Source organism: Sminthopsis crassicaudata, chromosome 4 (genome assembly GCF_048593235.1).
Source record: "Sminthopsis crassicaudata isolate SCR6 chromosome 4, ASM4859323v1, whole genome shotgun sequence".
Classification (NCBI taxonomy): domain Eukaryota; kingdom Metazoa; phylum Chordata; class Mammalia; order Dasyuromorphia; family Dasyuridae; genus Sminthopsis; species Sminthopsis crassicaudata.
The window spans coordinates 169,032,813-169,047,744 of NC_133620.1; the positions used below are offsets into that span (position 1 = coordinate 169,032,813).

At 35.2% G+C, this 14,932-nt stretch overlaps 1 protein-coding gene across 1 annotated transcript in view; it reads left to right on the forward strand.

The window, feature by feature from the left end:
* Positions 1-975: 975 nt before the first annotated feature.
* ARHGAP18 (Rho GTPase activating protein 18) overlaps positions 976-14,932 on the forward strand; it is a 166,869-nt gene continuing 152,912 nt past the window's right edge. The window contains exon 1 of the mRNA XM_074309867.1: positions 976-1,493. Within this exon, the coding sequence (XP_074165968.1) occupies positions 1,378-1,493 (116 nt within the window). The 5' untranslated portion in view covers positions 976-1,377. The remainder of the gene's footprint in view (positions 1,494-14,932) is intronic.

Sequence of the window (14,932 nt, forward strand, 5' to 3'; positions counted from 1 at the left end):
TATGCATATATATATACACATATATATGTATATATATATATACACACATATATATACATACATATATATGATTATTAAATATATATGGAATATTATTATAACTTAACAGCTACATTGAGACTAAGAATGCTCCTTAGGTTTGTACTTTGTGATACTTATTTTCAAGGAAAACCATCAAATTCTTATAGTTTACTTTGTAACAATTTCCTACAGGAATAAAGAAGGGTATATGTTTCTTCTCTTTTAAAAAAAAAAAAAGACAAAATATACCGTTTAGAAAGATACATTGTTTCTAATGATTTTGTGTTTTAAGTGTAGGAAGGAAGTACAGAGTACACTTATGGCATGGTAATATTGAAAGTCATTTATCAGGAGTTTCAAAGTTATAAAATTATAAGGAGCTTGATAAATTAGCTGTTTTTCAAGGTCTGAACTTAATAAATACATCTTGAAATCCAAATTATTAAACATGTTGGGATATGAATCATCCATAGGAGATGCTTAATAAATGTTTCTTTATTGTGATTGAGTCGAATTTTCTAAGGGGAAGAGAAGTCTTAACTTTTGTGATTTGATATTCTGAGGGTGTCAATCTAAGAAATGTGCTCTTCATTCAATCCTCCCAGCACTCCCTTTTAATTTCCAGAGTTCTTTTTTTTTTTTTTTTTTTCGTATTAGATAGTCGGGGAAGTAGGAAATGCTGCTACTCTTTGATACAAAGCTGTGTAACTGTAGGAGAAAAAGATACTTGGAATCAGTATCACTTTATGAAAGGTAGTTTGAACTCGAGGAAACATAACCATCCCCACCCCCGCTTAAAAAAAAAGTGAGCTTTATTGGTACTGCTTTTGTCACATGTCAATCTATTTCCCTCTTATTGTTATTTTCCTAGCAAGAAGTCTAAGAGCTGGCGCCAAAAGGGTTAAGAAAAGCGCTTACTCAAGTTACATGAAGCGGAAGAAATAATCAGATGGAAACAGGAATTAGAAGAAAGGCACTATATTGAAGCTTCGCTTTGTCCCTGAGTGAGATATACTGTTCGTATATTTTTACTGATTATTGGGGGACGCTATTCGAGCAGGAGTTTAGTCAGGTGAATTAATTGCATTTTGCCTAAAAACTTTTACCCCCGCTGAGACCACTAGAGCTGGAGGTGCCCCGAGTGGAACAATACTCTTAGAGTCACGGCCTCTAATTGGAGAGACAGGAAGCATTTAACGGGAGTAGCTCCTCCTCCATGACACTGTTTCAAATGTTATACTCAGGAGGTGGGAGGGGCCAACTCGTGCTAATGAGCTGAGTTGCCGGGGTAGACGGGAACTTCGCTCCTGGTCTCTCTGCCCAAGTCTTTTCAGAAATTATGCTGCTTCTTTCACCATGAACTGGCTCTCTGATTCTCAGGGAGTTGTGTTGACTGCCTACCATCCGAGCAGCAAGGATGGTGTCCTGGTTGGGAATAATGCCAAGCAGGGGGAGGAAGCCGCCCTGACAAGGTGAGTGCTCCAGGTACACGGAGAAGGGATAAACTACAAAACTAAACCGAAACCTCCCACCTGCTCAAAGAAAGTAGTGACAGGAAAATTGATCGGGGAAAAAAGTCAGCGGATGGTAGCACCCCACTTGGCAGCTGCAGAAATGCTTGGCAGATAGCTTTTTCTGTGTTTCTGGCCCTATTCAAATCCGAGTTGGCTGCGTCCTAAGGGATGCCTACTGAAGATGCAAGACGACTGGGAATTGTAGCAGGTGCTTTTGTGTCAGTGTGAGGAGATTAAATGACCGAGTTGGAGATAGCTCTTATGCTTGAATGGGCAGGAGGGGACAGGGATGGGTACTTACTGTTGGCGGAAAGGTCTGCCAAGCGACAAGGGACGTTGTTGTACAACTCGTTATTAGATCCTTATAGTTTCTCTTCTCACTGAAAGCAAACCTTTCAGGTAAAAAGCCAAAGATACTCGCTGACCTGTGTGTGTGTGGTGTACATTCTGTTACATTCTATTTGTGTGTGTGCAGGTATGTGTGTGAGTGTTCCGTGTGCGTGTCTTTAAAAAAAGTTTCAATTGTCAGGCCTCTCAAGTGTGCTGAAGTTAATATTAAATAATTTTATAGGCCTAGAGGACAACTGGACTATAAGATCACTAAGCTGCACATAGTACTTTTTTCTCTATCTATGTACTTTGTTCTTTTTACCCTGGGCCTTTTTATTTTTTTCTCTTTTCTCCTAGTGACGTTACTGAGCTGTACATTGACACTTCCTCCATTAGGTATTTATTGTAAATATTGGCCCAGTAAGTGAGAAACTTGCTACAAAGCCTGCAAAAACGAATGAAAATTCGCGGACCCGTGGCACATTAGAATATTGCCTCTTGAATGCTTAATAAACGTTTCCCCAAACAATAACACCAAAATAACCCTAATCCTATAGCCCATTCTGTCCGCTCTGACCTCAAGAGAATTCTGTCTCCGTCTTATCTATTTTCTTAAAAAAGCCTATACTTTGTAATTTTAAACTTAATAAAATTAGGGGAGATGACATGAGAGCAAATAACAATTTTACTGGTCTTTTGGTGAGGATTTTAACCTGCACTCACCCTGACATTGAAACCACAGTAAGTTTTCCATTCAGCCTCTACTTTTTCTAGGTTAAGAGAAATGGATGCTGAGACTTGGAGTAAAAAGAACTGGGGTTAAATACCATTTTTCTTGCTAGCTTTGTGACCTTAGCTACTCCTTTAAACCACCTTGAGTGCCTCAATTTCCTCCCCTGTAAAATGGGGATCGAAGTATTTTATGCTGTACTCTCTACCTCCTCCTGGTTGTGTAAAAAATGCTTTGTAAACATTATATTGCTGGGGTTTTGCTTCTAAATGATTAATATATTTGTGCTTTTAAAACAAAATTGAATTCAATGAGAAAGGAAGTGGAAGTGGTGTCTAGAAAGTGTAGCTCACTGTTTTAAGAAAAAAATGAGTATTAAGGTCTGTTTGGCAGTAGCAGCATGCCTCAGAAATGCCATTATTTCCCATAACCTGGTCTCACAGGACAGTTGAAATGCTTCCAAATTCGTGCAAGGTCAGCAAGTTCTGGAAGGATTTTAGTTAGGGGGTGGCTCCACACCAAGGGGTGTGTCCTTGCCTCAGGCTACACTTCCCTTTGTGGAGGTTTTTCTCCTGTTTTTTAACTGGGCTTTTTCAAATTCCTGAAGAGATATCACCAGCTAGATGGGTGGACCTCCTCTCCCCCCATGAAAGGATTGGTGAGAGGACTTGTACAAGGATCCCAGGATAAGATGGTGTGGACTAGTTATCATGTACACTTTGGAAGGAAGAAGACTTCATTTTCGAAATCAAAGTCCAACTAAGAGTACTCCTCACTTTATAGGCAATAACAAGAGAAAGGGAATCATAGTTCTAAACTTTTGTGGAACGTCAAATCAAGTAAATCATCACTTATGAAGCTCTTACTATTTGCCTTATCAAATGAAGTCTATAAGGATTTATCAGGAACAGACCAAGTATTGAGGATAACAAAGATGAAAATACTCCCTGCCCTCTGAGAGCTTACTATCTAGTATAAGACACTGCTTATAAACAACTCTATTCCACAAAATTCCCTAAATATTGGATAATTTCAGTGGGAACTGTGAAAGGCTTCTTGCTGAGGGTGATATCTGACCTGTCCTGAAGAAAAACAAGGAAATCAGGAGGCAGATGTAGAGGTAGAACATTCAAAGCAATGGATTTAGGAGATAGATACTTTATGCAAAGACTAGTATCACTATATTGTAGGATATGTGGAGGGTAACAAAATATAAGAAGACTGAAGAATTAGGAAAGGGTCAAATTATTGGGAGGAAGAAAAGAAGAGAGAGTCATTGCCTCTCTAATAACTCTCCAACTACTTTCCCTCTTTTCTTTCACCCTTTCTTATCTCATCTGTAATTCCCTTCGTTAAAATCTTTCCACTTTCTTAGACTGTTGTCTCCTGAAAGCTTAAATCTTAAATCTTAAAAGGTACTTCAGTTATCTGGGGATTTGGATGTAGAACACTTGGGGGATATCTTTGTCTTTACCCAATTTTAGTGGGCAGATATAATGTACTGACTGAGGCTTTAAAAGATAAGGTACTTGTTGAATATTTGGTGAGTGCCAAGGGGTTAGTCTAGGGGTACTGATTGGGAAGGGGATGTCCTAAGTAGTTTCTGTGCCCTGGTGTTAAAGAGGTTGCTTTTATTGAAAAGTAGGGTGAGTGGATCCAGTTTTGGAGGTATGAGAGCTAAATTCTGTTTCACATTTTTGTTTGGGACAAAAAGAGAAATGTTATTAACTATTTAATATTTAATTTAGAAAAGAAACTTTATTGTCTATGAGGTTTGGGGGTTTGAATATTTCTTGTTTTCTCATTCCTTGTTGTTTGACTGAATTTTCTGATTCTTTTTTTTGTCAGGTAGTAAGTAGGTCTTGCTTAGGGTCACACAGCTTGTATGTGTCCGAGGTTGGATTCTTGGGTTCTTCTGACTCCATGGCTGGTTGCTCTATCTACTAAAGACTTCACTGTCAAGATTTTTAAATTTACACTATTATCCTAAAAAAAAAATTTTAGGCTTATTCTATTAATTATCAAATTCCCTTCATTAAGTACCAGGTTCTGAGTCCCTTCCAAGTCTTGCTTTTAGAATTGTTTTTTAAGAGAGCAAGTTTTTTGATGTCTAAAAATTAGATGTTGTTTGACTTCTGACTGATATATTCATGATCAGGTAATCGGGAAGGAAACTACTTTTTCTCTCAGAAGGTATTTAAATAACTTTCATAATACATATTTTTATATCCAAATGTATTAAATTTTTCTGTTGCAAGAACATATTTTCTCATTATATACTCCAGTTCTTTTCAATTTTACAAATTTGCTTGCCTGTTATTGTAATGGAATCCACTGTGTTTTTTTTTTTTTTAATCTACCTCATTAGTACAGATTACATTCTCAATTATTATATGTTTCTCTCATATACTTTTGGCTTTTCCCTTAGTTTATTTATAATGTTTGTGAAAATTTAAATTTTTCAAACTTGGTAATAAATTGCTTTAAAGCTTTCAGAACAAACAAACACTCCTTATAGTAATTTTTTCCAGGATTACTGTGGCAGGAACATGTAGCCTGCATAACTAAAGCATTGTATTTGCTTGTCAAGTTACAAATTCTCCACCTATACTGTAGAAATAGTGCTAATTAATAAAAAAGAAAATCATTAAAGGGTGCTGCTCAACTTCAACCAATTCTAGTCAACAATCTATTACTATGAATTTCATTTAAAATCTGGCCAACTATTCTTTTAATTTTTTTTTAAGCTTTTGAACACACCTGGTAAATTTGGGTTAAGTGATAACATTTTCCAGCTTTGGGGTAAAAAAAAAAAAAAAAAGAATATTTCAAGTCATTAATTTTTTTTTTTCCTTTATGCCAAGTGCTATGTTAGACTGATTATAATTCTGTAAGTTCAAGTCAAATCAACGAGCATTCAAAGGCATATTATTTTTCAGGTATTATGCTAACCATTAGAAATATAAAGAAAAGCAAATGTTTTAACTTGACCATAATGGAAATATTTAAGACCTTGAAAATGGGAGACTGAGTGGTGATGTAGAGTAGTGATGTCAAACTCAACTAGAAATAGTTGGGGAGGGAGGCACGCTAAACCTCACATAACTGATCCTTGCAGGCTGTATATTGACTTAGAGGATTGGCAATGTTAACATGTGGTTTTCTATTATATTTTTTGTTGTTTATTTCACAATTACATTTTAATATGATTCAAGCCATACTTTAGTATATTGAAAACTCTGATATAGATGTTCCTTTTGCTCCACCTCAAGGGTATATGAAGCTTGTTAAGAAGATATGGAAGGGTATTTGGTAAATAACTTTTTAATTGAATTATTCAAAAGTATGACAGCAATGTTAATGAAAAAAATGTTGTTATGCACTGAATGGTTTTCTTTAAGATAAAGAATCTCATATTTCTTATGTACCCATGGAAAGCAGGCTCTAGAATTTTATATCCATTATAGAGTATGGGAAGATTTACTGGAATACAAAGAAGGACCAAAAAAGGGATCTTATTTCACATAGTCTAAAATACTTAGAAGCCAGTGACCCTCTAATTAGACAGATAGAGAATGATTTTCTTTGGCCAATTCTTGGTGGGCAGTCTTTTCTAAAAGTACACATTATTAATGAGAGAGATGATCATGGAGAGTGAGGAGACTGGTACATATAAAAGGAAGAGTAAACAGTGTAGAAAGGGAAAAGATAAGAAAAGTTATCTCTAGAAATTTTTCAGTCTTTCCTGCCAAATATTTTCCTTTTCATATTTGAAAGGCACATGCCCCATGTTCTGATTCAGTCAAAAAACACAAAACAGAATTTGGATTTCATTGAAAATATTACTGGAAGAAAAAAAAAAAGAAAGCACCCTATCCTTCTACTAATACTATGGTGTGCTCAAAACTGCAATAGCCACTATAAGCTACAAGCCTTTGATTCCCATCCATTCTCCACTTAGTTGTCAGATTGATGCTATAAAGTGCTGTTCTGACCATGTCACTCTCCCTATTCAATAAACTTCAGTGGCTCCCTATATCACCTCTTGAATCAAATATTAAATACTCTGGCATTCAAAGCCCTTCACAACCTAGCCTTTCCTATTCCTATATCTTTAATTGAAATTTAGCATTTCCTTCCGTTATTTAAAAAAAAAAAAGATCTTCTGAGAAGGATCCATCTGCTTTGCTAGATTTCCATAATGAGACATGATTCCCAAAATGTGACAAACTATATATTGAGGCAAATGGTTGAGATCTACATCAAACCTGACAAAAGTGCTTACATTTTCCCAGACTCTGCATGTTTGAACCTTGAGGTAAAAACCTAGTGTGATGTGACTTCTGATGTGCAATCTACTTCTCTTGTTCTTGTTACAAAATGTTTCCCTTATGGACTCCCCTACTGTTCTTTTCATTTCAATAGCAAGCGTGAGTAAATCAGCTCAGTTTAATGATGTGATTGTACATCTTTAATAAAATATAAATTTCTACTTAGTCTTTGGAGGAAAATTAGTATGGTAGAAAGAGGTTGGAAAACCTGGCTTTTTCCTGGTCTCTGAAACTTATAGAATGATCTTAGGCAAGTTATTTACTATGTTGGGCCCTCAGTTCTTCATCTGTGAAATGAGGGGGTTGGGTTAGATGGTCACCAAAGAGCTTCCCTGCTCTAGAGTGGTCCTATTTTACATTGTGTTTTTGAAAGCCTAGTTTGTGCACTTTATCTAGTAATTCATGGAAAAAGCCATTAGAAATATAAAGAAAGGCAAAGGTTATAAATTGATTAATTTGGGTTCTGCCCCTCCCCCACTTTCTGCTTCCAATGATCAGTTAATTGTTTAACTTCATTTTATAATACCAGTGCTTAGTTTTCCTATTTTTAATGTCTTCCTAAATTGAATAGGTACTCTATAAAACCTGAACAGCAAATTGTTTAATATAATGTAACTTATATCCTACTTAATTTTGTATCAGAGGTTGCTTGAATTTAAGGTGTTAATGGGGGTTTGAGCCCCCATATAGTACCTACTCTACTAACAGACTAGGCAGAATCTGTAAATCAATATTAAAGCATTTAATTGGGATAGATAAATCAAACTACTCAATGTTTCTAAATTTCTCCCCTTTCTTCTGTACAAATAAATACAACTTTCCTAACAGTCATACCCAAGGTGGGATTTGTTTAGAGATCCTTTGCAGGATTCCATGATCTCCCTTGTTGATACTGTTCTCAATTTTGCCCTGAAATTACTGTTGATCATACTGTAACTTTTTGGCTTCCATGTATTGAATCTCTGTTCCCTACTAGGAAGTGTAATGTTCCTGTCTAGTTACTGCAATGTCTTCCTAGAAGAAACGAGGAAGTACAGTGGTTAAGAGACTGGAAAATCTGCATTTAAATCCAGCATCATATACTTTTTAACTATGTGACTTTGGGCAGGTCATTTAAATTCTGTTTGCTGGTTTTTCAACTGTAAAATGGAGGTGATGTTAGGAATAACGCCTACCTTCCACAGGTATTGTAAGGATCAAATAAGATACTATTTCCAAAGTGCTGAACACAGTGCTTGGCAAATAGAAGGCACTTAATAAATACTTGTTTCCTTACTTCCTACTCAGTTTCACATCCTTACCTAGCTGTGTGACTACAAAGAAGGTTTACCTAGGCAATGTTAAGCTGTTCCTGACTTAGCCAAAGAGGCCCCCCTCTCACTTTTAGCTCAGTTAAGACAAGTGAATTCTCTGTCTTAGGGTGTTGGCAGTGTGCCTTCTGGGAGGTCATTGCCTCCTGCTAAGTCTTTTGAGGCCAGGAATAAATACTTATCCTTCTCTTTGCCTTTTCATCTTCTCCCGTTATGTCCCTTAAAGAGTATCATCTGACTATACAAATGGCTTTGAAACAATGCAGTTAAGCCCCTGGAATTACCTGAGGTGGAGTAAGAAAAAGGAAAAGCTTTGCTGACATTCTGCCAGACCCCCATGTTTCTCTTACAAGTACTGTATATGATTTTTCCATCCCACTTTTAAACATGTATAAATTTTAATTCATGTTACTGATAAGCATACTAGTATTATTTGTTTTCAGAATATAAGGATGCTAGCTGAATCAGATTAAGATATAGTCATTTAAGTACTTATTCAGTAGAAAATATGTTAAATGCATACTATCAGTGGAATTATATGTGGAAGCAAGTTTTAAAGATGAATTCTGGGGAAATCAATCCACCATAAAAATGTTCAGGATGGTCTGATTTGATACTGGCTTATAAACCTAACTGGCCTAGGTATGTCATCTTATAATATTATATTCCTACAATATAAATAATAATCCATATTGTTGTTGTTGTCATTTTTTTGTCCTCTATTCTTGATAAGGACCACTACATTAGGGATATGATGCCATGATATACAAATGAATTGGAACTTACAAATATAAGTTCACAGAGTCATTTGGGTCCAGTGCTAACATATAGATCAAGATCACTATTACAAAAGCACTTTCACACTAAAAAAAAAGTGATTATTAATTGAGTTGTGATCCTAAGGTAGTTGTATCAATTTATATAAAGATGGAGTCTCCTTCCCATTGTTGAAATTGGTCAATAAAATTGTATTTCACAAAAGCCTAATTTGATGCTTTATCCCAACTTGGAGATGATCCTTGCTTTAAAAACTACCCATATGCTTTAGTAGGTTCAGTCAAGCTAGAAAGACTTCTGATGTGGTTATGGGGACAAGCAGATATTCCATCTGCTTCAAAGTATCTGCCTAGATAAGTTGAAGAAGCTCATTGCCAAGTTTGTAATAGAGGTGGGTGAATTCTTCATCCTTAGCAAAATGATTACATTTTAAGAATTGGAGGGCCTGCCTGGAAGCTCTATCAGTGGTGGGAGTGCCCACCTTCCCAAAATTACCACTCCAGGAAATATTGAAGTATAATATTTATTATATACAAGAGACTTCCTAGGACAATATCATCATTGATTCTAATGGTTATTTTGGGATGGTGACTCCCCAAAAAGGGATAAGTTATTCCTTGTTGGGATCATCATGATACAGCAAATGAGAAGGGAAAATGGTGAGAAATAGGAAGTATATCTTGCAGGAGTTTAGTTGTACTTATTTTATTTTTAAAATATTTTAATTTGCATAGAACTATCATTTTCTAGGAAGAACTATCATTTATCTCCTTCCCCAACCTCTCCTTTTTTTTTTGGGGGGGGGGGAGGTTTGTTTATGGGTAAATTGAAATTAGATTGGATAAGATAAGGTAAGTGGGGAATTGAAAATTGCAGGTTATCCTAGGCTATTTATAGGTAGTTTAGAAACATGTAACTTGATCAACTTACTCTATAATTAATGTTTTAACTAGAGTTACTAAATGTGTCTCTAGTTCTCTTTTGACCAGAATACCAGTCAAGATCTTTTAATGACAGATCCTTGAATAGAAGAATTTTTTTTCTTTGCATGAAATATTATATGATGTTTTAGCCTATACTGTCCATTCATTGTCTATCCAAATTCTTGTGCTAATGAACTTGACTGAAATGAAAAATTTCATTGTACTATATTATTTTTCTTCTGCTTGAATCTTAATAGGCAACCTTTTATAAAGGAAATAATGCAATAGAAATTTTTCTCACCTAAATGAATTTCTGATGGATAGATGATAGAAAAGAAGGAAGAGAGAGGAGATGAAGGGAGAATAAAAGAAAGGAAAGGAGATGAGAGGAGAGGAGAGGATGAGGAGGGAATGGGAAGAGAGAGAAAAAAGGGTATGGAGACAGAGAGAGAGAGAGAGAGATAGGGGGAGAGAGACAGAGAGACAGAGACATTTATTAAGCACTTACTATGTGCTAGGCACTGTACTAAGCACTGAGAACATAATAAAGCAAAACGAAAACTGTCACTATCCTCTTGGAGCTTATATTCTGATGCAAGAAAATACACAAAAGGAAGCTAAAAAGGAGAATGGAATGTGTGAACTTAGCTGGGAGTCAAGGGGAAAAGAAATGAGTCATGGATAGATTGGGCACTTCCTTAACAAGTATCTCAGCAGGAATTTGCCAGTCGGAAAAGGAACCTGCTTGCAGGGACAGAGGCATCTTCTAGGTGAGGAGGAAGCTGTGGTAGAAGTGAAAACTATAGAAATGTAGACTTCAAAACTGCCACAGTATAATTATTTTGAGACAATTTCAAAAAGATCTTTTTAACACTGGCATGATCAAATGCTTTAAAAAAAAAAAAAAAAAAAAAAAAAAAAAGGAAAAAGAAGCTCAGACAAAAACACACCAATGTAAATGAATAACTGCTGGGTGAAGGTTAGCTTTCTACTGAAATAGCAAGTGTTTTTCAGTTACCTTTTGGATAAATTCTAGTTCCCCTTGGCTCTCAAGAATCTGGCTTCAGTTTAGAAGTGTCAGATTTATTTCCTCTGTTGTTTTTGATGTTCAATCATTTTTAGTCATGTTCAACTCTTTGTGACCCCATTTGCCATTTCTTGGCAAAGATACTTATTAATTGAGGGGTGATCCTAAGGTAGTTATATCAATTTATGTAAAGGTGGGGTATCCTTCCCATTGTTGAAATTTGTTAAAAAAAATTATATTTCACAAAAGCCTAGTTTGCTGCTTTATCCATTTATTCTTCAGTTCATTTTACATATAAGGAAATGAGATAAGCAGGGTTAAGTGACTTTCCCAGGGCCACAGCTAGCTAGGGTCTAAAACCAGATTTGAACTCAAGAAAAATAAGTCTTCCTGAGTCTAGTCCTGGTGCTTGTTGTCTTCATTCTCAAAGAGGACGAAAAGGACTTCACTTTGTTTGAGTAAAGGTACTGTGTATCTGACTGTTACTGATAAGACCAATAAAGTTCAGAAGGTCTAAGACAGGTTTGATACAAATATTCCACATGAACATTTGGAGAGGAAATGTCTTTAGATATTTGCATCTCCTGTTTCTTTTGAGTTGCTGCAATTCTGCTTCATTCATAGAGCATTTTGAAGTCTTTGCAAGCATGCCATATAGTCCTTAAGCCAGTGCCTTTCATATCATACAATCTATCTCCAGATATGGCAGAGAACCTTTTTTTTTTTTTTTTTTTTTTTTTTTCTGCTAAGGGTCATTTGGGTATTTATAGCATCATTTGCAAGCCACACAAAATTATCAACTTACAGAAACAGAACTCAAGCTGTGGGGGTATTGTTGTTTTTGCAAGCTGTTTCTAGACATTCCCCACCCCTGCTTTAGAGAGATCTTTGAAGTGTCCTTGTTTTTTGTAAAATAATATTTTAGGTAAATATATGCTTGACATTCAAACAATGTGATCAACCCATCATAATTTGCACTCTTTGCAAAGGAGTCAGGTTAGCTTGAAAAAAGACCCAGTGTCCAGTACCTTATCTTGCCAGATGATCTTCAAAATCTTCCTAAGACAATTTAAATGGAAGGGATCCAGTTTTTTGATATGACCCTAGTATTCTATTGATATGGGAAATCTCTCCTCTAGAAGTCAGTCCTATCTCGCCCTAGAAACCAACCCCCACCTCTGTTAAGTACCACTAATTAATCTTTCTATAGAGTTCAGCTGACACTAACCAAGTTTTCTATAGAGATGAACTAAAGCTAAGTACCACTACTTAACAGTATCGTGATAAACTTAAAGGATAATCCATACTTTCATTTTTTTAGTTCTCTTTACCGCTTACCCTCTTATCCAAAACAAGACAAAGCAATTGTGGTATCCAAAGATCCCCAAATAACACTTCATCTCTCTATTCTAAAACGCTGTAAATTCAAAGACAGAGAAGCTAGAAATATGATTTGGAAAGTCCATCTGAGAAAATGAAGTTAAACCTGTCTGTCAGACTGTGCAGGAAGCTATCATCTCTGTCCTGTTTTTATTGTTGTTTTGGTGATCCTGTATTCCTAGTGTTTCCACATATCTTGATAGGTCAGCAGTGGAACTGAAGCCAAAGCCACTATCTTCTTTTCTGAAGATGAAATACAACCTTATTTGGAAGGAAAATCTAGGCACCCTTTTTAATAGTTGTGTTCCTGAACCTTGCCAGGATATTAAAGGGTATGGGAGCATACCCTACAATTTAATTCCAATAGATTCAGTGTTCAGATAATTCCATATGTTAGTGTGTGTGTGTTTATGTGTGTGTGTATGTGTGAAATGTCATTAATTTTTCCTCTGTTGACATCAGCATACCGTAAAATCATCCATTTAGAAACCATTTGTTACTAAATGACTGGGAAATTGGGCAGGAGGGGCCTGATTTTTTTTTTTTTTTTTGCATTTAGAAACACAATAACTTTCCCTTCTATCCTCCTCCCTCAAAAAAACCTGCACCAAAAAACCCCCACAATACATAGGTCATTCTTAACCCTTACCTAGTATATACAAATATGAAAGGTAGTTTTGACATAGTGGAAAGGAGGCCTAAACATGACATGCTGGCTCTGTAATTCTGGGCAAGTTGTTTAACTTGTTAGGATCTCAGGTAGTTCTCAAAGAAAATATGATTCTAAATGACATGGTTAGAAAGAATTTCTGCATTGGGAATCTCCTATAGTTAATATCACAGATCTGAATGAAAAGGAAAAAAAAAATCCAAAATATTTCTTACACCACTGAGATGATCTATAACTTTTGAAAATGGGTCAGATATTTGGATGGCATTTATTTTTATGACTTTATGTTAAGGAAGAAAAATAGCCAATATATATGAGTTCCTATATAGTTCCCTTATCAGTATAATGTCAATATTCAGCAGTTTCATTCATGATTACTTTGCAAAAATAATATTGCTTTGCTCTTCTTTTTTCTGCATTACATGAGTCAGAAGGAATAAAGATAGCAATTAATACTGTAATTGTACTTGTGATTGGGGATTTTTTTGCAAAGTTTCCATTTTCCCAAGTAAATAGAAAAGAAAAATGCAATTAATTGTGATAAGTTTTATCTTTTAGTCATATCAATAGATATAATTGCATTTTGACATTCCTGCAGTAGCATTGTACTCAACTTTTTGCTTCAAAATAAACCATGGTTATTAGTGCGTTTATGAGAATATAAAAAGTAGATTTGATAATAATTCAAAATAAATGAGTGAAATGAGAATTTATTTAGCTCTTACTATGAACCAATCCCTGTCTTTAAGCAATTTGCTTTTCTTAAAAAATTTTTTTTTTATAAACTTGACAAACATCAACATACATGAACAGTTCCATATACAAAAACAGAAAAGAACATAATATATAAAACCATGAATCTATTACATTCAGTTTTTAAAGAAAAGAATATAATAAATTTTAACAGTAGGACCACTATTGCCTGGTTTGTGTCCCTTTCTGAACTTTCAGAGTTTACATTGAAATGAGGGAGACCACACATATATGGGACTGGAGAGAGGAGGTGGTATTTAGATTTGGGAAAAGTCACAGAGTTGATGCATAGATCATTTCTAGTTACAAGGCAGTTTTGACTTGATTTCAATTCTAAAGCTCATAGTTAGGCAAGTGTTGTAATTGGCAAGGAGGAAGATTACCAGTGTATAAAATGAACCATGACTAGGTTCAACTAGATTGAGGGGGTTATTTAAGGAACTCACCAAACAGAGATAGCCATGAGGGCCTTGGGTAAAGAATTCTTGAATTGCTTAAGTTTTAATAATTTTTAGTGAACTTTTGAGATCTTTTCATCAGTATCACATTTCACTTAGTATATACTGTAAATTGTGGCTTATCCATTTATCATGTAAGGAAAGAAAAAAAAATGTCAGTCATCTTTCCTCTTCAGTAAAGTATATTAGGAGAATAAAGTATATTAGGGGAAAGGAAGGAGACTAGGTCTCTTCAACTGATTTAACTGTGAAAAGAGACTCAAAGGACTCTATTAAAATGAAAGAATCTTGATAGAAAATATTTAAACAGATTCTAGAAATTATTTCATGCCATTGTTGATTTCTTCCTCCCACCAGAACAAAAATAATCCTGCATACTAAAATATAAATTAAATTAAATAATAATTAAATACTTAGGGAGGCAGCAAATTGTGAGGATTTAGATTTCCCAGAAATAATTTTATTTAATACATGTCCCCGCTGTGTCTAAGAGAGAGAGACACAGAGAAAGAGAGAGAAAAGAGAGACAGATATCTTTTTTGCTCCAAGACACTTTGAGGTGGTAACATGTTTGGGAATCTTGAATAAATCATACATAGTATGTTAATACAGTTTGGGGTTAACTTTCCAGAGTAGCACTAAGTTCCTTCCTGGACCACTTCCTCCTTAAGGTAGAGTTAATCATTTCATCTAGACAAGAGTTAAGTT